The sequence below is a fragment of the Amphiprion ocellaris genome, chromosome 16 (assembly GCF_022539595.1).
Source record: "Amphiprion ocellaris isolate individual 3 ecotype Okinawa chromosome 16, ASM2253959v1, whole genome shotgun sequence".
In the NCBI taxonomy this organism is placed as follows: Eukaryota; Metazoa; Chordata; class Actinopteri; family Pomacentridae; genus Amphiprion; species Amphiprion ocellaris.
The window spans coordinates 34,541,903-34,565,640 of NC_072781.1; the positions used below are offsets into that span (position 1 = coordinate 34,541,903).

The 23,738-nt window shown below is 45.8% G+C and overlaps 3 protein-coding genes across 5 annotated transcripts; 1 reads left to right on the plus strand and 2 right to left on the minus strand.

The window, feature by feature from the left end:
* Positions 1–210: 210 nt before the first annotated feature.
* On the minus strand, positions 211–1,526 carry mea1 (male-enhanced antigen 1). Its single transcript, XM_035944994.2, has 3 exons — positions 1,267–1,526; positions 1,087–1,195; positions 211–998 (listed from the first exon to the last, which is right to left on the minus strand). The coding sequence occupies exons 1-3, from the start codon at positions 1,510–1,512 to the stop codon at positions 817–819; spliced, it is 537 nt and encodes a 178-aa protein (XP_035800887.1). The 5' UTR covers positions 1,513–1,526; the 3' UTR covers positions 211–816.
* A 1,865-nt stretch (positions 1,527–3,391) lies between these two features.
* On the plus strand, positions 3,392–11,808 carry lrrc73 (leucine rich repeat containing 73). Of its 3 annotated transcripts, none has more exons than XM_035944992.2 (7): positions 3,392–3,663; positions 3,999–4,280; positions 4,352–4,512; positions 5,172–5,294; positions 6,056–6,210; positions 6,493–6,760; positions 11,526–11,808. In XM_035944992.2, exons 2-7 carry the CDS (start codon positions 4,009–4,011, stop codon positions 11,594–11,596), a joined length of 1,050 nt encoding a protein of 349 aa, XP_035800885.1. In that variant the 5' UTR covers positions 3,392–3,663; positions 3,999–4,008; the 3' UTR covers positions 11,597–11,808. The 3 variants fall into 3 exon arrangements, with proteins under 3 accessions (XP_035800885.1, XP_054874847.1, XP_054874848.1); XM_055018872.1 differs by having other exon boundaries at positions 3,392–3,639; XM_055018873.1 differs by having other exon boundaries at positions 3,393–3,639; positions 6,056–6,156.
* An 87-nt stretch (positions 11,809–11,895) lies between these two features.
* Positions 11,896–21,474, minus strand: dlk2 (delta-like 2 homolog (Drosophila)). The gene is made up of 6 exons (XM_023263344.3): positions 20,586–21,474; positions 19,167–19,256; positions 17,139–17,196; positions 14,961–15,091; positions 14,737–14,881; positions 11,896–13,395 (listed from the first exon to the last, which is right to left on the minus strand). Exons 1-6 carry the CDS (start codon positions 20,740–20,742, stop codon positions 12,690–12,692), a joined length of 1,287 nt encoding a protein of 428 aa, XP_023119112.2. The 5' UTR covers positions 20,743–21,474; the 3' UTR covers positions 11,896–12,689.
* Between the last annotated feature and the right edge of the window lie 2,264 nt (positions 21,475–23,738).

The following is a 23,738-nucleotide window of genomic DNA, read 5'->3' on the forward strand; positions in this document are numbered from 1 at the left end:
CATCTGATAACTGATGATCAATCAGCTGTTAGATCAAACTAATCGATCAGTTTATGAGGAAACATTGATCCATATTTTAGATCAAACAGCTGATTGATAAATTATTTTACATTGTTTCATTTATCAACTTGATTGATCGAGAAAATCACATGGAGGTTAATAATAAGCTGAAGTCAGTGACATTAGCTATAAAACTTGATCAGAAACAACTTTAACTGATCGACTTGTAGATTTTATTGATCACATCTATTGATCCATTTTAGGCAGTAAATAATGTTTTATAAACAAAAGGAGGAAATCAGAAAAGTTATCGATAAGGTCTTTGTTCTGATCAATAACAGCTGAGTTCTGATTTAAAGCAGGAAAATTAATCAACAGTAAAACGGTGAAATTCAGTTATTATTGATGTACAATTCTATTTACAAAGCATGAAGCTCCACTGGTCACATGACTGTTTCAGCTGCTTTGATTGGATGTTTGCACAAATTCAGCCCTATAAGAGTCAGGTGACCTTCCAGGTGTTTCAGTCACTGCTCCTGAAGGGGCCACGCTGCGTTCAGGGCCCCCAGAGTCTGGTCGCACTGCTGAAATGGTCACGGTGCATTCAAGCTCCTCAGCACATCGGTGCATTCAAAGTCTGTCCTGTTACGAGATGGAGTTTAAGTTGTGGTGGTGCGTTCAGGGTCACATGATGCAGATTAGGCTGTAGTGGTGCGTTCAGGGCCCATTGATGAAGAGGTGGTGGTGCGTTCAGGGCCCGTTGATGAAGAGGCGGTGGTGCGTTCAGGGCCCGTTGATGAAGAGGCGGTGGTGCGTTCAGGGCCCGGGGAGGTTGCTGCGGCGTGGCAGCCGCAGGGCAGAGGCGTTCTGCCGGCTTTGCAGCGTGTGCTGCACCACGTCCTTCCATTGGTCGTCTGAGATTTCTCGTGCCCACGGAGGGACGCCCAGAGACGGCAGCGCCACGGACGCCATCGTCCTCTTCACCAGCTCCACGTGGTCTGAGGACAGAGTGATGTCACACACAGGTGAGACAGAGGACAGGTGAGATAGGGGACAGATCAAACAGAGGACAGGTGTGCGGCTCACCTGCGTCCATGGGGATGGAGGCGCGGCTCCTCTGAGCCACCGCCCCCCCAGGGTCCTCCTCCTCATCGCTATCTGGAGGCGGAGCTTCAGGAAGGTGGAGCCCCATCACCTGCGGGAGACACACAGATGAGACGGGCGACTCCCAGACAGTGAGGTCACCTGTCGCCAGGTGGATCTTACCTCTATGCGCTGCTGCACCTGTTGCAGCTGCTCAGCGGCGTCTCCTCGCTCCTCCTCCTCATCCTCCGGGGCCTCGCTGGGCTCCTGGTTCAGAGGCTGGTAGTAGTACCCCCCTCCCCCCTCCTCCTCCTCCTCCTCCTCCTCCCCCCCGCTCCACACCGCCCCCCCCACAGGACGCTCCTCCTCCCCCCCCTCCTCCTCAGAGGTCGGAAACACTCGCTCTGGTCCCATTGCAGACACTTCCATCCACAGAGACGCTGCTGAGGACAGACAGAGACAGCTCAGAGACAGACAGCGAGAGCGACAGCTCAGAGAAAGACAGACAGCTCAGAGACAGACAGACAGCACAGAGAAAGACAGACAGCTCAGAGAAAGACAGACAGCTCAGAGACAGACAGACAGCACAGAGAAAGACAGACAGCTCAGAGAAAGACAGACAGCTCCGAGACAGACAGACAGCTCAGAGACAGACAGACAGCTCAGAGACAGACAGACAGACAGACAGCTCCGAGAGAGACAGACAGACAGACAGGTCAGAGACAGAGAGACAGGTAGGTAGACAGTAGTTTTACTTCATGAACCTAACAGCTGCAGGACTGCGTGTACTCATACTGCAGTACAAGTACTCAGACTGCAGTAAAAGTACACACACTGCAGTAACACTACAGAGAGGTAAAGGTATGTAGTACTAATACTAGTAGTACTAATACTCGTAGTAGCAGTACTAGTAGTACTAATGTTGCAGTAACACTACACAGAACAGTTTGTGGTGAATCGGAGCTAACCGGAGCTCCGGGGTTCACCGGGCTGGTGAAGCCGGGCAGGCCGCAGGTTGTGGCTCCTATCCCGGCTCTGCCTGTAGCTCCAGTCGGTCTCGGAGAGCAGCAGCTGCTAACGGCTAACGGAGCTAACTGCTGCCTGTTTCTCTCCGTTTGTTTATCCTTTAAACTCTAGTTGTTGTTGTCTATCACAGTAATGATCCCCACAGGTGAGGTGTCTTACCTGTCCGTCTGTCTGCTCCGGATGCTGAGGCTAGCCGTTAGCCGCTGCTAGCTGCAGCCGCTGGTCACTCACTTCCTTGTACGTCATGACACAGATTTGAACGTGTGACGCAAACATTTTTTCCACAATTTAAAACCCAAGAATATTAATAAATAAATCTTATTTGATGAATTATTTCAGATGTCGTTTTCATTGTAATTTATTCTGTTAATAAATGAACTTATTTAATTAATTTGATACTAATTTAAAGAAGAGAGAACATTAAACATTAAAGTTTGATTTAAAACGCTGCTCTTCATTTCAATCATTTTAAAGAAAGAAAACACATCTGCGCTCATGGTTTACGTCACTCTGACCAGGTGTGAGGTTGCTGTTTGTATCACCTGGTCCTCCAGATGTTTGTCTAGCAGTTGGCGCGTTTTTCTCCCGTTTCCTCCTCATTCAGGCTTTTATTGTTTTAATCAAACATCAGCTGATCAATAATAATCAATCACAACTAATCAGTAATAAGCGTCAATAATCAATAGAAAGTTCAATTTTAAAAAGCTTTTTGTCTCCATGACGACGCAGATCGGATTAGAGCGAGACTCAGAGGGAAGTGACGTAACAGATGTAAAGGTGGTGTGATGTACAGGAGGCATCACTCTGATCAGGAAAAGAAAAACTAAAATATCCCACTGTTTGAACGATGAAGATCTTTTATGATAAGATGTTTTTTCTGTTATTTTATTGTTTTTCTTGGGGAAGTTCTACAATAAAGCCTTTTTATTTCTGCTCTTTAAACACATTTAATCACAACTAAGACGTCCTAAATGAAGCTATAATGTTTTAGCTCTGTTTAATATAAATAAATGGAACATTTCTCTAGCTTACATTTTTCACTCCATTTTGTTTATTATTTATTTTCAGCATTTATTCCTATAAGAGCAACTCAGTGTGCTTTAGATCAGAGAGAGAAATAAAGAGAATAAAAATAAAACAAGACAAGAACCTGGAAGAGTCTGGAATGAAAATAATGAACAGTTCTGACTTAATAACTATGACCTGTCTGTTACAATCTCTGTGGATTAAACTCCAGTCTGTTCCTGTTTCTGGTACCAGGATTCTGGTCGGAGTGTTGCCTCCTCCTCCTGTCTCTGTCCCGTAGTAACGGTCACCTGCAGAAACACACCGGGACTCACGGAGCTCACCGACCGATACACGGACGTCCTGAGCGGCTGCAGGGCACCGACCCGCCGCCACTCCGCTCCACCGGTCGAACCCCAACAATCGATACAGGATCAATCGCTCTGATGTCCGCCGCCGGTCGGAACCGGCGTGTGGCCTGCAGGACCAGCCAATGATGACATCAGCGTGTGACGGATCCCCCGCGTGAGCTGATCGATCATTTCTCAGGTTAATTGGTCATTCCAATCAGCTGATCGGCTGCTAATCGATACATTCTACTCACTGCTTATTGATCATCTGAAGCTGATCAGCTGATCACTGAAAGGAGCTGAAACTATTGAACTACTGATGAAGGGATTCAGTATTGATCCTCTACAAGCTGAGCGATACATTTGTTATCAGTTTATGTTTATTATGATTGGATGGAAGAGACTGATCAAAGTGATCGATCAGTTAGTTTCTATTGATTATATCTGGCTTCTTATTGAAGGAAACAAACGGAAGCAGTTCCTGTGTTTGTCCAGCAGGGAGCGGAGCTTCAGACAGGTGTGCTTGTCCTGCAGGTGTCCCAGGATGCTGCCGGCCTCCATCCAGATCACAGGTGAGTTGCTGTCGGCAGCGGAGGTGCAGGACATCTGTGAGAGCCTGAAGGAGGACAGCGTCCGGCTGCTGTCCGTCCGCGGCTGTCAGCTGTCCGACCGTGATTTCGGACGCGTTTGTCGCAGCGTCGCAGAGTCGCATTCCATCGCGCAGCTCAACCTGAACCTGGGCGTGGTCTCCAGCGTGGGCCGGACCCGACACCTGGCTGACGCCCTGAAGACCAACCGCTCCCTGCAGACGCTGTTGTGAGTAACGCGCCTACGTCACCAAACCGCTGCACTGTGATTGGTTTGTCTGACTCTAGCCCCGCCCACAGCCTCCACGGCAGCCCCCTACTGGATGCCGGTCTGGTGACCCTGAACGCCGCCCTGTCCACCCACCCGACGCTGGTCTGCCTGGACCTGGGGGACTGCATGCTGGGAGACCAGGCTCTGGGACTGATCTGTGGGATGCTGCCGCCAGATGGAGCAAAGTCAGGTAGGGAGCACCTGAGACACCTGCAGCGCCATGGTAACACCTGGAACACCTTAGCAACCACCCTGCTGAGAGCCACAATATCTTAGCAACATCCCAGCATCCACATGGTGCTGCCTTGGCGACAACAGCACATCAGTAATCATAGCAACCACTGTGAGCTCTGAGGCACACCTGACAACCTCAACATAACTACCTACTAACGCCATGGCAACCACCTGGATCACTCCATAGCAGCCATCTTAAAGTCGCGTATAACCACCTGGTGTCGCCGTAGCAACCAACATCCCATGATAGGTCCACAGGTGTGACTAAGGTGTGATGATGTCATCATTCAGGTTTCAGCTGCAGTATGTCTGAGACGTTATTTCAGGCTCCGCTAACCTGAATTCATCAGCAAAGGATTCTGGGAGATTTAACTCTGACACACACACACACACACACACACACACACACACACACACACACACACACACACACACACACACACACACACACACACACACACCATCTGTTCATTTGGGTGTTCTCTCTGGTAGCTGAAACCACACGTTGTGTGTGTGTGTGTGTGTGTGTGTGTGTGTGTGTGTGTGTGTGTGTGTGTGTGTGTGTGTGTGTGTGTGTGTGTGTGTGTGTGTGCGTGCGTGCGTGTGTGTGTGCAGGGTTGAGGGAGCTCACTCTGAGCGCTAACCCAGGAATCAGCTCCAAAGGTTGGGCTCGTCTCTCCATCGCTGTGGCTCACAGCTCTCAGCTCCGAGTTCTGAACCTGGACTACAACCAACTGGGTAAAAACAACACAACAACACGACAGCAATACGACAACAATAACACAACAACAACAACACAACAGCACAACAAGACAACACCAATAGCACAACAACACAATAGCAACACAACAAAGAACTTTGAAAAAACACAACACAACAAACAATACAAACAACAACACAAAAAACACAAGACAGACACAAAAGCAATAACACAACAATAACAACAACAACACAACTACAAAAAGCGTAAAAAACACAACACAACACAAACAATAACACAACAACAACAGCACAACAACAACACAACAACAAAAACATAAAAAATGAAACAACACAACACAAACAACAAAACAAAAACAACACAACACAAACAAGAACACAAGACAAACAAAACAACAACAAAACAACAACATAAACACAACGACACCAGCACAACACAACAGGACAACAACAGCAACAATACAAAACAATGACAAAACAAGACAACAATACAACAATAATACAACAATAAAACTACAACAACACAGCAACAACTAAAACACAAAATAACAACACGAAAACAACAATAATACAACATAACCACAACAACATAACAGCAACAACACAAAAACAACAATAACACAACAACAAACAACACAACAACAAAACAACACAACAACAACTCAAAACAAACACAACAACAACGGCAGCAGCAGGGCTAACAGCAGACACACCTGATTGTTCTGGGTCTGATGTTCTGATGGTTCTGATGGTTCTGATGGTTCTGGTTCTGTCTCCAGGTGATCAGATTGCAGGAATGCTGGCAGTTGCCGTGGCGTCCAGCAGAACCCTGGAGGTTCTGGACCTGGAAGGAACTGGACTGACCAACCACTCAGCACAGGTCGACCAATCACAGAGCCCCATTCTTCTTCTGCTCTCATCACAGTGGTACCAGGTTCTGACCCAGTTAGAATCCAGCTGTCAGTTTGTATTTATGTGTTTGTCCAGCAGGGGGAGACACTGCAGCACCAAACTGATCTGACACAGACAGGAACACACTAACAAACAACAACATAAACAACAACACACACAACAATGTAAACAACAACAACACAAACAACATAAACAACAACATAAACAACAACACAATCAACATAAAAAACAACACAAACAACAACAATGATCTGATATCACCTGGATGAACAGGTGTGACTACGGTTCTCCTGACGTTCTGCAGGTGTTCCTGGACATGGTGGAGAACTACCCCACCAGCCTGAGGGTTCTAGTTCTGGCCGAGAACGACATCAGTCCAGAGCTGCAGCAGCAGATCGTGGACCTGCTGTCTGACGGGGACGAGGACGAGGACAGGGAGGCCATGCCCCTCCCCACAGGCCCCACCTCCAGCAGCGCCCTGCAGCCAATCAGAGACAAGTACCAGCCCCTCAGAGACAAGTACCAGCCAATCAGAGACAAGTACCAGCCCCTCACCTGGCTCCCCCACAGCAGTAAGGGCTGAACTCTGTCTCCCCCCAGACTGTCCTCAACCACAATCTGTCTTCACCCAGAAACTGTCCTCACCCCCAGACTGTCCTCACCCAAAATCTGTCCTCACCCAGAATCTTTCCTCACCCCAAATCTGTCCTCACCCCCAGACTGTCCTCACACAGAATCTGTGCTCACCCAAAATCTGTCCTCACCCAGGATCTGTCCTCACCCAAAATCTGTCCTCACCCAGAATCTGTCCTCACCCAGGATCTGTCCTCACCCTAAACTGTCCTCACCCAAAATCTGTCGTCACCCCCAGACTGTCTTCATACAGAATCTGTCCTCATTCAGAATCTGTCCTCACCCAAAATCTGTCCTCACCCAAAATCTGTCCTCACCCCCAGACTGTCCTCACACAGAATCTGTTCTCACCCAAAATCTGTCCTCACCCAGGATCTGTCCTCACCCAAAATCTGTCCTCACCCCCAGACTGTCCCCACCCCAAATCTGTCCTCACCCAGAAACTGTCCTCCCCCAGAATCTGTCCTCACCCAGAATCTGTCCTCATCCCCAGACTGTCCTCACCCCCAGAATCTGTCCTCACCCAGAATCTGTCCTCACCCAGAATCTGTGCTCACCCACAATCTGTCCTCACCCACAATCTGTCCTCACCCAGGATCTGTCATCACCCCAGACTGTCCTCACCCCCAGACTGTCTTCACCCAGAATTTGTCCTCACCCACAATCTGTCCTCACCCCGGACTGTCCTCACCCACAATCTGTCCTCACCCACAATCTGTCATCACCCCAGACTGTCCTCACCCCCAGACTGTCCTCACCCAGAATCTGTCCTCACCCATAATCTGTCCTCACCCCCAGACTGTCCTCACCTAAAATCTGTCCTCACCCACAATCTGTCCTCACCCAGAATCTCTCCTCACACCCAAACTGTCCTCACCCAAAATCTGTCCTCACCCCAAACTGTCCTCATCCCCGGACTGTTCTCACCCAAAATCTGTCCTCACCCCCAGACTGTCCTCACCCCAGACTGTCCTCACCCAAAATCTGTCCTCACCCAGAATCTGTCCTCACCCTAAACTGTCCTCACCCCCAGACTGTCCTCACCCACAATCTGTCCTCACCCACAATCTGTCCTCACCGAGAATCTGTCCTCACCCCCAGACTGTCCTCACACAGAATCTGTGCTCACCCAAAATCTGTCCCCACCCAGAATCTGTCCTCACCCCCAGACTGTCCTCACCCAAAATCTGTCCTCACCCCAAACTGTCCTCACCCCAAACTGTCCTCACCCCCAGACTGTCCTCACCCCAGACTGTCCTCACCCAAAATCTGTCCTCAAACGGAATCTGTCCTCACCCAGAATCTGTCCTCACCCCCAGACTGTCCTCACCCAAAATCTGTCCTCACCCCCAGACTGTCCAACCCACAATCTGTCCTCACCCAGAAACTGTCCTCACCCAGAATCTGTCCTCACCCCCAGACTGTCCTCACCCCCAGACTGTCCTCACACAGAATCTGTGCTCACCCAAAATCTGTCCTCACCCAGGATCTGTCCTCCCCCTAAACTGTCCTCACCCAAAATCTGTCGTCACCCCCAGATTGTCTTCATACAGAATCTGTCCTCATTCAGAATCTGTCCTCACCCAAAATCTGTCCTCACCCAGAATCTGTCCTCACCCAGGATCTGTCCTCACCCTAAACTGTCCTCACCCAAAATCTGTCGTCACCCCCAGACTGTCTTCATACAGAATCTGTCCTCATTCAGAATCTGTCCTCACCCAAAATCTGTCCTCACCCAGAATCTGTCCTCACCCCCAGACTGTCCTCACACAGAATCTGTCCTCACCCAAAATCTGTCCTCACCCAGGATCTGTCCTCACCCAAAATCTGTCCTCACCCCCAGACTGTCCCCACCCAAAATCTGTCCTCACCCAGAAACTGTCCTCCCCCAGAATCTGTCCTCACCCAGAATCTGTCCTCATCCCCAGACTCTCCTCACCCCCAGAATCTGTCCTCACCCAGAATCTGTCCTCACCCAGAATCTTTCCTCACCCCCAGACTGTCCTCACCCAGAATCTGTGCTCACCCAAAATCTGTCCTCACCCAGAATCTGTCCTCATCCCCAGACTGTCCTCACCCCCAGAATCTGTCCTCACCCAGAATCTGTCCTCACCTAAAATCTGTCCTCACCCCTAGACTGTCCTCACCCAGAATCTGTCCTCACCCAGAATCTGTCCTCACTCAGACTGTTCCAGTTTACTCTCTAAACTGGCCCCTAGAACCCAGTAGAACCAGCTGAGACTCAATAACTGGGAAACGTTTCCCATTCATCCCACTGGTTCCACTGGTCAAGTTAAAATGGTCTTACGGCTGTCCCGGCTGTCTTACAGGGACCTGCTTCTGTCCCAGTTGACCCAGTCCAGCTCTGGTTCTGTCCTCTGTGGTGTGTTTAGGTGTCCTCGGTGACAGTAGGAGGTTTGTTTTCTGTATAATCGCAGTGTGAAACTGGTTAAACTGGTTAAACTGGTATTTCTGTCGGTAACGAGTACTCCTCTTCATGATAATCAGTATTTAATCAGTAATACTCCATGCCTTCTTCTACTGTGGTTCCTCTGTGGTCTACAAACCTGCTTCTGCTTCCAGGTTCTGATTTCATCTCCACAAAATCATGTTCATTTAGCGATTTAATGTCAGCAAACAATAAATATTCAGACATTAATCAAATAAACATGAAAAATCCTCACCATGAAACACATCAGATTAGAGAGTTATGATCTGTCCTTTAATAGTTAGTATGAGCCCCAGTCTGGTCCCAGGAACTAGAGGGTAAATGTAGTACTAGACGATAGGATGTCATACTAGATGATAGGATGTAGTCCTAGATGGTAGGATGTACTGCAGTAAACCCGTTTTCTGTCCATGATGTCAGTAAATGTAGATCAGCTGTAGTTCCTGGTTGTTCCACCAGGTGGAGCCTCTTCCTGTTTAATCCTGTAGAGACCAGAGGAGGCGTCACTCAGACTACAGTTAGAGCAGAGAGCATTCAAGGAGTTTAGACACAGACTTCTGTTCTACTTAATGACCTCCAACCAGAACTCAGACTGGGACCAGCAGAGTTCCTGGATCTCATGATGGATCAGAACCATCTGAGGAACCAACCAGGAGTCTGTTCATGAAAACAGAAATATAAAATTAATCTTCATTGTGATGAATTTATTCCATTAATAAACCTTTTATTGACTGACAGTAGAACATTTTTGATGAAAGTCTTCTAAACTTGCATGGTGTCACTGTGGGCCTCCTACAGGGTGGACTCATCTTCTGAGTGATGGAAAGATCAGATTATCAGTTCTGAAGCTTTGACTGACCACGTCCTGATCTTCAAGATTGAATCAGAACATCTTTAGTAGAAATCCAGTGAATCCTGGAGAACCATGGAGGACATCCAGGATGAAGCTGCTCCATGATGAGGTCCAGGTTGGTGGGTTTGGACCTGCTATCACTGGACGGACCCCACAGCGACCTCCATCCTCCCTGACGTCAGGTCCTTCAGATGATCTGCTGGTTCTGATCCAGGAGGAGACGTTGGGACTTCAGTTTGTTTAGAACTGATGGAGTCTCTCAGTGGGTCGGGCTGATGGATCGGTTTGGGGTTCTGTCCGGTGATAGCAGGTCCAAACCCTCCATCCTAAAGCTCATTGTGGTCCAGCTTCTTCATCATTTGGCCGTTTGTGTGACTGAAGCTCCACGATGGACCACAGAGGAAACACAAGCTTCTGGTTCTGAGCTCATTTTAGACACATCAGCTTCTAGATACACCTCCTCAGAGGAACAGTTCATCTCATGTTTAGCTTAGCTTAGCTTAGCACAAGCACTGGAAAGAAACAGAAGCAGCTAGTCTATCTTCTGTTTCACTCTCTGAACTCCAAACAAAAGCTGTTGTCTCATTTTAAAGTCCTGCAGCTCTGTGGAACCAGAACACCATGAAGAAGGAGAGAGAACTCAGAGATATTCTTCTGGTGGTAGAACTCAGAACAATGGGAACCAGGAAATGAAACTTTTCTTTGATTATTTATTGTCAAAAATGTAAAACCAGGAACCACCATGTCTTCTCAGATGTTTAAACTCTGAACTAATGTTGACTCCTCAGACTTCTGTGGAGGTTCTCAGACATCCAGGTCCTGGTGATGGTAGGAGCTTCAGGAGAAACTGACTAAGGTTCTAAAAGACGTTTCTAGAAACCAACTGGAGGTTCTAGAAGACGTTTCTAGGAACTGACTGGAGGTGCTAGAAGACGTATCTAGAGACGTCTTCTAGAACCTCCAGTTGGTTTCTCCTGGAGCTCCTACTATCTCACCATTAGCTGTAGATGTTTTTCTATCTCCAGATGTTTCCTCTCTCCTCTGCTCACCATCTGTAGATGTTCCTCCATGCTGGATGGATCTCCTACTACCTGCTCCTCAGTTTTAATCTAACCCGGTTCCAGCTGGTGCTCAGATGTCTAGAATGAAGCGACTTTGATGAAGTTTCAGGATTTTTAGCTCAGATTTGGTTCATTGTTTTGAAGAACATCCTCCATGATGCGTTCAGGAGTGTCAGAACGTCTGGACTGTCTTCAGGCTCATAAATGTGGGATTTTCCTTCTTCTTAAAGGTCGTTTCCTTCAGATGTTCAGGTTTTGGGTTCTGGGGGTTAAATGAACATTTAGTTCCTTGGAGGGCGTCGACCTACAGCTGATCTGATGTTGTCACCTCTGACCCACAGACTCCGCCCTCCCGACAGTCTTGCTGACATCAGGTCTCGGTGAGAGCTTATTGGCTGAGACTGAGATGTGATCCCCCTGAAAACACCCGCTGCCTGTCACTGATTGGTTGAATGTCTGTCTGCACCTCCCAGCTGACGATTTGCAGCCAATCACTGCGCAGCACGGTTTGATGTAGCACCAAGTGATCTCACAGGTGTTTCTGATGAATGTACCTTCAGCTCTGTTGATTGGTTCTGCTGCTCTGATGTCACAATAATAAAACTGTTTACAGCTTTGTAAGAATGGAGGCTCTGATTGGTCCTTCACTGGTCACATGATCTGCAGCCAATCACAGCAGCTTCTGGTTTCATTTAATGTGAGGAAGAAGTCTGACAGTTTTATACTTTTATTTACACGACACAATAAATAAGCATCATATTTACAGAAACAGCCACGGCACAAACATCTACTGGAGGTATAATTTAAGGTCCATCTACATGAAAACAGGATTTATTGTTCTTAAATGATAAAATAATACAAGTCTTTTTTAAAAAAAGTATATTTTTCAAATTTTTCTTCAACATTCTATTTTTCATTTTGTTTTATTTAAATGTTTTGACTTTTTAAAATTTTCATGTGATTTTTTACTTCAAATTTTTTGCATTTTACATTTTTTAAATAATTTTAAATGATTCCATTACTTAAACAAAATTTTTTATTTGAATTTTCAAAACTTTTTTAACCTAATAATTCCTCGACTCTTCATCTTATTTTTAAAAAATGTTTTAAAGTGATGTAGTTATCGTCACATTTTAATTTTATTGCTTTTTATTATATTCTTTATTTTATTCTTGACTGTAAAAAAAGAGAAAATGATGAAAGTTTGGAACCAAAAATAGAACAGCTGGAACTGCTGTGACATCATCAGGGGGCATGTCTAGGGCTTGACTCAGACCAGTCAGGTTCTTTTAAACGTCTGACATCATGTTTTCACTTTGAGGTTCTGATGTAAAGTTAAATCTGCAGCTCTTTAAACGTGTTATCAGAAGGTTATTGGAGTTTATTGATCGGTTATTGATTAATGAAGTTTCAGCTGCACGGTCTTCTGAGCCGAGAGGCATTATGGGTAATAAGTCTGTGATGTCACTGTGATGATGTCACAGTTCAGGTGCGTGCTGATTGGCCTAAACCACATTGAGTTTCTTCTTCTCCAGTTCTGCTGCATTCAGGAAGCTGATATGACGTTCCTGCGCTCGCCGCCTGCTGCGCCGTGATGATGTCAGTGATGACCAGCGGGGGGCGTGTCCACAGTTCCTGCAGTGACCCTGCAGCACGAGGGTGGCAGTCAGCGCCACAGCGCCCAGTGTGGTGGCCGCCAGCACCAGCAGGACGATGAGCTGTGGCTCCGACGGGCCGCAGCCGCCGCGTTCGCTCACCGTCACCTTCAGCAGCCTGTCGCCATGACGACTGCTGTTCCCGCCCCCGCTAGTGATGGCGGCACTCCTCGTCCCACCTCCAGCCCAGTCCAGCGTGGTCCGGCTCTCGCGGCTCCTCCACGGCGTCTCGCAGGCGGCGCCGCTGAAACCAGGCCGGCAGACGCAGCGGAAGCCTCCGGCGCCATCCAGGCAGCGGCCGGCGTTCAGACATGGCCGGCTGGCGCAGTCGTCCAGGTTCACGGAGCAGAAACGTCCGCTGAAGCCGGCCGGGCACACGCATGAGAAACGGTTCACGCCGTCCAGGCAGGTGGCGCCGTTAGCACACGGTTTCATCGCACAGTCATCCACATCGACCTCACAGCGCCGACCCGTGAAGCCGGCGAGGCAGCGACACGTCAGCTCTGACGCAAAGCCGTCAGCGTCCTCACACTGACCACCATTTTTACACGCAGACCTAAAACATAGAACATACAACATTAGAAGAACATACAACATAGCAAAAACATACAACATAGATCGAACATACAACATAGAACATACAACATAGGAAGAACATACAATGCAGAAAGAACATACAACACAGAAAGAACACACAACACAAAAAGAACATACAACATAGATAGAACATACAACACAGATAGAGCATACAACATAGAACATACAACATAGAAAGAACATGCAACATAGATAGAACATGCAACATAGATAGAACATACAACATAGAAAGAACATGCAACATAGATAGAACATACAACACAGAAAGAACATACAACATAGGAAGAACATACAAGATAGCAAAAACATACAACATAGAACATACCACATAGATAGAACATGCAACATAGGAAGAACATATCACATAGATAGAACATACAACATAGGAAGAACATACAACATAGAAAGAACCTACAACATAGATTGAACATGCAACATAGAAAGAACATACAACATGGAAAGAACCTACAACATAGATTGAACATGCAACATAGAAAGAACATACAACATGGATAGAGCATACAATAACGATAGAACATACAACATAGCAAAAACATACAACATAGATAGAACATACCACATAGCTAGAACATACAACATATATAGAACATACAACACAGAAAGAACATATAACATAGGAAGAACATACAACATAGAAAGAACACACAACATATAAAGAACATACAACACAGATAGAACATACAATATAGATAGAACATACAATAAAGATAGAACATACAATAAAAATAGAACATACAACATAGAACATACAACATAGATAGAACATAGAACATATGAAGAACATACAACACAGAAAGAACCAGATCAGGGCTCGATTATTAATAAATAAATAAAAGGTTCTCCTTTGTCTCTGTCTGCTGTCACTCAGCCACACCCACTGCCTTCTCTGATTGGTTTACACATCACAGCAGCAGCAAATCACAGCAGTTGTTTACACATTAGGAGACTTTAGCTAGCAGCTCCAGCTAGCAGCTGGTTGAAGTGAATTACTAAACCTGAATAACTCACCTGATGGTGCTAAGCTAATGCTAACACTGAGAGGTTAGCTGTGCCTCTTAGCCTGCGGTTAACGCTATCTGTAGCACCAAAACATGTTTTTACTGAACAAGAAGCAGAAACATTTCCACCAATCAGCTGCTTCCACAGAGGCTAATGCTATGCTAACGGCTAGCAGCTAAGTTAGCAGGCAGCCACAGATTAAACTGAAAAATCATAAAGCTTTAAGATCTGGACCTTAGTGGGAAATCAAAGAGAAGAGCAGGACTGTTCCTGATCTCACCTGTTCAGGTAACAAGGCCCCGCCCTCCTCTGGCAGGTTGGACCATGGAAACCTTCAGGACAGAGACAGGTGAAGTCTCCGCTGTCCTCCATCACACAGGTGGCGCCGTTGTGACACGGCTGCAGCCGCGAGCAGACGCTCAGATCTGAACAACACAACGATGGTTTCAGGTTTCACTTCAGGACTCGATCAATCAGAGCGTGAAGCTTCAGGTGACGTCTCACCTCTATCACAGAACCGCCCCGCCCACCCCGACGTGCACACACACTGCCATGGCTGGTCGCAGGAACCGTGGACGCAACCCGGCGTCGGAACGCAGCGGTTGCAACGCTCTCCGTCCCAGCCGGGGTCACACCTGGACAGAAATAGACAAGGAGACATGAAGACAAAAAGACATGGAGGAGACATGAAAACATGGAGGAGACATGAAGACATGGAGGAGACATGAAAACATGGAGGAGATATGATGACATGAAGACATGGAGGAGACATGAAGGAGACAAGGAGACATGAAGACTTGAAGGAGACATGAAGACATGAAGGAGACATGAAGACATGAAGATTTGAAGGAGACATGAAGACATGAAGATATGAAGGAGACATGAAGACATGGAGGAGACATGAAGACATGAAGGAGACAGGGAGACATGAAGACATGGAGGAGACATGAAGACATGAAGAACACATGGAGGAGACATGAAGACATGAAGGAGACATGAAGACATGAAGACATGAAGGAGACATGAAGACATGAAGACATGGAGGAGACATGAAGACATGAAGACAGAGTTAAAATTCCCCCAACAGGTGAGCTCAGTGTAAACGGGTGAGTTTGAAGAAGACATCCAGCAGGTTGCAGAATGATGGTCCCCCTATAACCAACGTTGGTGAATCCAGATCCCTGCAGTCCAACTCTAATCCATCCACCTGTATGTCTACATCTGGAGGAGAATCCAATGGGGACACATGCTGGACATTGAGGAATACTCATGTCTATAAAATGGGGACATTTTGGGTCAGTCCTCCCCATACGCCTCTAGTAGCACCATGGTTCAGACCAGAGAGATGTCCTGAAGTCTAGAGAGGAGATAGTTGCTTTGCATCAGAAAGGAAATGGGTCCAAGAAGATCTCCAAGCTCTAGAATGTTCCCAGAGACTCTGTTGGAAGCATCATTGGTAAGTTCAAAGCCACCGCTACTGTGGCTACACTGCATGGTCCTGGTGGAAAAAAGAAGCTATCGGAGACATCAAGATTCCTGGAGACAGATGGACCAGAACCCTCGGCTTACTGCCAAGGACCTGCAGGAAGACCTGGCTGGAAGAGGAGCTGATGTTTCTTTGGACACAGTCCATGCTGAAGGGCTTAATGCCAGATCCCCTAAACGGACACCGCTTCTGAAGACACACCACAAGAACAATGGTCTCCAGTCTGCTAGAAGCAACCTATCAAAGCCACAGAAGTTCTGGGAGACGGTTCTATGGACTGATGAGACCAAACTAGAGCTCTTTGGTTCTATGGATCAAAGGAATGTCTGGGAAGAAGAACGAGGAGAAGAACACCCTGCTTACTGTGGAGCATGGTGGTGGATCTGGGATGCTGTGGGGGTGTTCTGCTTCTAATGGAACAAGGAATCTCCAACGTATTGAAGTCACCATGGATTCAGGAAGTACCAGGATGTTCAGGACAAGAACGTCCCTCAGTCCGTGAAGAAGTTGAAGCTTGGACTTAATTGGACGTTCCAGCGAGACAACGACCCCAAACACACATCAGAACCAACAAAGGCTGGTTAGAGAAGAACGCCTGGAAGGTTCTAGAGTGGACATCACAACCTCCAGACTGAAACCCAGTGGAGAACCTGTGGTGGATCTGAAGAAAGCTGCTGCAGCACATAGACCTGAGAACATCGCTGAGCTGGAGACCATCGCCCACGAGGAAACTGAAACTCCCAAGGAGCTGCCAGAAGCTTGTTGGAGACGATACCTTCGTCTACAGCAGGTCATTGGAGCTAAAGGCTGCTGAAGATACAGCCTCATAGGAGCTGAAGATACAGCCTCATAGGAGCTGAAGATACAGCCTCATAGCAGCTGAAGATACAACCTCATAGCTGAAGATACAGCCTCATAGCAGCTGAAGATACAGCCTCATAGCTGAAGATACAGCCTCATAGGGTGAGGATTGTTCTGAAACCTGCTATCAGTAAAAAGTTTAAATTGTGGATGGATTCTGAATTAAATGTTGATTTCTGCTTTGGTTTTATATCCAATAAACTAACTGTTCTCCTCTGATTCAGGCGCCTGCAGCTGGAATGTTGCTCATTTAGACAGAATGTCAGAAACATCAGGAGGTTGGATCATTTTACATGCAGCTGTGCATTGATTGATTGATTGATTGTCTCTCTCACCTGCAGACTCCGAACTCGTCGCAGCGGCTGTTGCTGATGTCACAGCTGCAGTCTCCTCCTGCAGGAACAGCAGACGGTCAGGTGTGTCTCAGGTGAGGACTCACCTGCAGTTTGATCACTTATTGATCGGTCTGATCCTAAAGCTGTTTATTGATGAACTTTGCTTTGTTGTGACCTGAAGAATGAGTAAAGTTCTGTTCAATCAGACGGCCAGGTGTGTCAGGTGGGCGGAGCCTCAGGTGTTTAATGTGCTGCTACCTTCACTCCATATGCTAATCAATCAATCCCACCAGAGGATCAGTTTAACTCTGAACCCGTTTAAAGATCCTAAAATCAATCAGTTCATCAGACAGCAGGAACTGAAAGAATCAGCAGATTTCCAACGGTCATCACATGATGTTCAGGAAAACCCAAATCTGAAAATCAAGAAAATCAATTTAATGTTCTTGTCTCAGACTTCTACACAAATAAAATGTTTACTGCAGGTTCTATAAAACCAGAACCTCCTCCTGGTTCTGGTTCTATGAAACCAGAACCTCCTCCTGGTTCTGGTTCTCCTGAACTGACTCAGCTGAGACCAAAACATTCAGAAAGTTCCAGGTTGAACTGCAGGCAGTGTTTCCCCAGAGAATATAATAAATGCAGCAGAAACAGAGAACAGAGGAACAGTAGTTGGAGATCCATCCAGCATGGAGGAACATCTACTGATGAGGAGCAGAGTAGAGAGGAGAAGTCAGGAAACATGGAGATAAAAACCATCTACAGAATGAGGAGATCTTAGGAGCTTCAGGAGAAACCAACCGGAGGTGAAGACGTTTCTAGAAACGTTTAAAGAAACATCCAGAACCTTCAGCTGGTTTCTCCTGGAGCTCCTACCATCACCAGAACCTGATGACTGAGAACCTCCACAGAAGTCTGAGGAGACATCGCTGATTCTCTCCTTCTTCATGTTGACTCCAGATTAAAAATGAACCACAGTGAAGTGGAGAACCTGATGGAAAACCTGGTGGAGAACCTGGTGGGGCTCAGAGGGTTGAAGAAGATAGGCGTTAGCTCGTCATGCTAATGGCTTCACTTGGTCTCAGTTCTACTAAAGACTCAGAACCGATCAGCTGTTTTCAGAGGAACCCTGAGGAACAAACCGTCTGAAGGTCTGACATCACGTCAGAGGTCAGAGCCGACATCCAACCAGAGACGCTTCCTGACAGCTGAGACCTGAAGGCAGCAGAAACCTGAAGACTGAATCTGCTGCAGAACAAACAGGAGAACCTCGGAAACAAACGCCGTCTCAGATAACAGAACAGCTGGGAGGAGCCGAGAGTCATCCGAGACAACGGAGATACCTAACAGCTGGCTGGGATTAGACAACAATAGCAGCGCTCTCTGCGCGCTCAGTCCACAGCAGCGTCCAGCGGCCCACAAGAACCACCAGACGGTTTAACTGCGACGGTTCTGTTAGAGGAACTGTAGACAAACTGGTTCCTCTGACGTTAGATGAACGTTTTGATCATTTAACTGTAATTATTTCATTCTAATATTTATTTATTTATTTTTAGTTCTTTTTAATTTCTTCTTTACAGTCTCAGGAGTGTCATGAACAGATGAATTATTGATCTGCAGTTACATCATCAGCTGTCGTCATGGTTACTGCATTGATCCTGAATCAGACGCTGATCAGGATGTTTGATCAGCTGAGTTTGCTGCTCTCTGATTGGCAGGAGATGGAGGAAACACGAGCTGATTGGAGAGAAAAACTGTCAAAACTTTCACTTTTTACATTTTTCTGATCAGCTGTTTATAACAACATTGAGATGAGATATTGATTATTGTTATTGATTATTGTTATTGATTAGGAATGTTTTTGGTTGTTTCTGATACAGAGTTTCGTCTCTTTGTGTTCAAACATTAAAACTTCATATTTAATCAGTTCTAAACAGAAACACATTAAACGATGACTCAGCTGCTGGAGCATGACTCAGCTGTTAGCAGGCTGGGCTGTGGTTGGTGCAGAGTGATCATGTGACCTACCTTCACCTGTGCAGGTAGAGACGATGAGGCTCAGCAGCAGGACGACTGCAGCTCTGAGCGGCAACATGTTGGCTGCAGCAGAACGACGACCTGAAACACAAGAAGCTGCACTTAGATCAGCTCTGACAGCTGAGACGCAGCTCGACCTGCGACGCATTTACTGCAACGTCTTTACTGTGACGCACTGCGATGTCTTTACTGTGATGCATTTACTGTGACATCTTTACTTCGATGTCTTTACTGCAATGTCTTAACTACGATGTCTTAACTGCAACATCTTTACTGCAACGTCTTCACTGCGACGCATTTACTGCAACGTCTTCACTGCGACGCAGTTACTGCAACATCTTTACTGCAACGTATTTACTGCAACGTCTTCACTGCAACGCATTTGCTACATCTTCACTGCAACGCATTTACTGCAATGTCTTCACTGCGATGTTTTAACTGCAACACATTTACTGCAACATCTTCACTGCAACGCATTTACTGCGATGTCTTTACTGCAACGTCTTCACTGCAACGCATTTACTGCAATGTCTTTACTGCAACGCATTTACTACAACATCTTTACTGCAATGCATATACTACAACGCCTTCACTGCGACACATTTACTGCGATGCATTTACTGCGACATCGTGACTGAAACATTTTCACTGTGACGCATTTACTGCAATGTCTTTACTGCAATGTCTTCACTGCGACGTCTTTGTTGTTTCAGGTTAAATCCTTTTCCGCAGCTCTCCGTTCATTTTGTGGTCGGTTTTATGTAGTTTTTGTTTTTGTTCTTCAATAGTTCTCTCTATGTTTTGGTAGTTTTTTTTCTCTGTTTTCAGTAGTTTCCTCTCTGTTTTCAGTAGTTTTCTTTCTGTTTTCAGTAGTTTTCCCTCAGTTTTCAGTAGTTTTTGTCTGTTTTCAGTAGTTTCCTCTGTTTTCAGTAGGTTCCTCTCTGTTTTCAGTAGTTTTCTCTCTGTTTTCAGTAGTTTTCTCTCTGTTTTCAGTAGTTTTCTTTCTGTTTTCAGTAGTTTTTGTCTGTTTTCAGTAGTTTCCTCTGTTTTCAGTAGGTTCCTCTCTGTTTTCAGTAGTTTTCTCTCTGTTTTCAGTAGGTTCCTCTCTGTTTTCAGTAGTTTTCTCTCTGTTTTCAGTAGTTTTCTCTCTGTTTTCAGTAGGTTCCTCTCTGTTTTCAGTAGTTTTTTCTCTGTTTTCAGCAGGTTCCTCTCTGTTTTCAGTAGGATCCTCTCTGTTTACAGGAGTGTTGTGGATCGGTTCCTCACTAAACGTTCCTTCAGGCCACCGTGCAGCAGAATATGCAGTCAGAGTTCAGCAGATGCAGCTGAAGTTGTGAGAAATAGACCAAAGGCCGTAAATGGACCGAGCAGCTGGAGCAGCTGGAGCGGAGGTCATGTGACCGGTCTTACCTGCCGGAGCTCTGGACTTCCTCCCGGTCGCCGTCGGTCGGACTCTCAGCCCGGTCTCTGGGCTGCCAGGAAACAAGGCAGGATCATTTTTCCAGAGATTACAGCGACGGAGGTGGACAGGACGCGACATGCCTGATCCGATCCGTGTGTCTGACATACCAGAGCACACGCTTCAGTTCCTGCACAAACACAAGAATGAGGCGAGTGTGTCTCTGAGAGGAAGCAACAGGTGGTCGATTTAACGCTGCAGCTCCACCGGGTAGAGCTGCTGGAGGCTGGAGGTTCTACATGTTCTACATGTTCTATTCCTCACTATCAGAGATCTACTCACCAGCCAGCTGTTGGAGGCTGGGCTTCTGGAAGGTCTACATGTTCTAGATGTTCTGTCTGTTCTGGATTTTCTACATGTTCTGGAGGTTCTGGAGGTTCTGTTCTGGGTGTTCTCTCTGTTCTGTCTGTTCTGGATGTTCTAGATTTTCTGGATGTTCAGTCTGTTCTAGATGTTCGAGATGTTCTGGATGTTCTAGGTGTTCTGTCTGTTCTGGATCTTCTGAAGGATTATTAGGGTTATGAAGGAGAACATGGAGTAAAACATTTAGTAGAACATGGAGGAGAACATGCAGGAGACCACTGAGGACAACATGGAAGAGAACATGGAGGAAAACATGACGGAGAACTCAAAAGAACATGAAGGAGAACGTGAAGAACATTAAGGAGAATATGAAGGAGAACATGATGCAGAACATGGAGGAGAACAAGGAAGAGAACATGTAGGAGAACGTGAAGGAGAACATGGAGGAGAACATGACGGAGAACATTTAGTAGAACATGGAGTAGAACTTGGAGAAGAACAAGAAAGAGAACATGAAGGAGAATGTCAAGGAGAACATGAAGTAGAACATGGAGGAGAATGTGAAGTAGAACATTAAGGAGAACATGAAGGAGAACATAAAGGAGAACATTTAGTAGAACATGGAGGAGAACATCAAGAGACTCAGGAGGAAGTTCTGCACTTCAGTCTCTACTTTTTATAATTTAGGACGTTCTGATTTTATCTCCTGTTTTTACAGAACGTTCTTCATAAGGTTCTATGGAGAACAGTCGTTTGTACGAGCAGGTGATGAATAAAAAGGTTCTCAGCGGTTCTCAGTTCTGTTCAAGGAGAACAAACCCCCCCTGCAGGTAGCAGCTGCTGCGATGGCAACAGAGGAGGAGGCTGGTTGCCGTGGACGCAGGTGGGATGTATAACGAGGGAACCGAGGTTGGAACAACACAAGAAAACTTCGAGCAGAACGTCGAGAACCAGCAGGAGGTCAGAGTGGAACCAGAAACTGTTCCTCACAGAGAGGCTGTAGCAGAACCTTTTAGAGGTTCTTTAAGGACTAAGGAGGAACTCTGGGTTCTGGTCGGAGGTCATGAACTTCCTCAGAAGTCATTGTCATGGTGACCGCTGCTGCTAAACTCCCATAATGCTCTGGGGGGGAGGATGTTCTGAGCAGAATCCTGAGAGAACGTCTCCAGGAGGATCCTTCTGGTGGTTCTGATAAAATCTTCACAGCTTCTTCTGCTGGACGTTCTTCGGGGAACATGGACTTTATGAATTTTTATTAACTTTATTTTATTTAAAACCTTTGTCCGTTCCATGTTTGATGAATTCTTTTTGCTTTTTTCCTTCTTAAAATGTGATTTTATTCCAGTTTTTGATTTTATTTTAAATGTTTTGTACGTTTTTGGTTTTGTTTATTTTTTATTACTGTACGTTTTAGGTTTTTTTAATTTTACATTTTAAAGTTTTATTTTATTTGACTTTCACATTTATTATTATTAATGTTTTTATTTTTTGGTTTTGTTTAGTTTAAGAATTTAACTTTTTATTTTGTTTATATTTGAATACATCAGTATTTAATTTTATTTTTACAGTTTTTGGTTTATTTGTAATTATTTTCAACATTTTTTAATTGTTTATGTGCTTATATTTTGGTGCTATTTATTTATTTATTTTTTATTTTTTGCACCATTTCTTTTTCTTAAATCCTGTGATTGATTGATCGTCACTCCGAGCTTCAGCTAGTTTCTGAAATAGTTCCTGTTCTCCTGTTCTCCTGTTCTCAGCTGATGATTTATAACTCCAACAAACGTCTCCTTAAAATAACTGAAGCTTCTGTTACACAAACACAGAACACCGTCAGCTGCAGATATCTAAAGGTTCTGCTCAGAACACAGACACAGAATGGTTCCTACCTTCTCTGCCTGGAGCTCCTGAATGTTCCGTCTGTTCATCACTCCGCTGTTTTTACTCCGGTAGAACCTCCCTCCTCTGAGGAGGCGGAGCCGAGCCGCTCAGCTGCAGGTGTTGATTGGATCCAAACACCAGCTGATGCAGAACCTTTGTTTAGTCTGACAGGGTTCTATATGTTCTAGCTTTAAACTGCAACAGAACCTTTGTTTAGTCTGACAGGGTTCTACATGTTCCACCTCTAAACTGCAGCAGAACCTTTGTTTAATCTGATGGGGTTCTACATGTTTCACCTCTAAATTGCAACAGAACCTTTGTTTAGTCTGATGGGGTTTTACATGTTCTAGCTTTAAACTGCAGCAGAACCTTTGTTTAGTCTGACAGGGTTCTACATGTTTCACCTCTAAATTGCAACAGAACCTTTGTTTAGTCTGACAGGGTTCTACATGTTCCACCTCTAAATTGCAGCAGAACCTTTATTTAATCTGATAGGGTTTTACATGTTCTAGCTTTAAACTGCAACAGAACCTTTGTTTAGTCTGACAGGGTTCTGCATGTTCCAGAGTCAGAACGTTCCAGGAACAGAACCAACCAGAACAAACCGGTACCGGGACAAGTCTGAGTCCATACACAACCAGCGGAACTCTGACAGTGGGACCTTTAGAATGTCAGAGTAGATGGTTCTGTTGGTTCTTATAGAAGCAGGGTTGAATGTTCTTGAGTAGACCCCTGCTGTTGTTCTCTGACCTGCTGCGGTCCTCTGTTCTCCTGTTCTATGTTCTGTTGTTCTATGTTCTCCTGTTCTATGTTCTGTTGTTCTATGTTCTCCCGTTCTATGTTCTGTTGTTTGTTCTGTTGTGGTTTGTTCTGCTTTTCTATGTTCTGCTGTTGTTTGTTCTGTCGTTCTATGTTCTGCT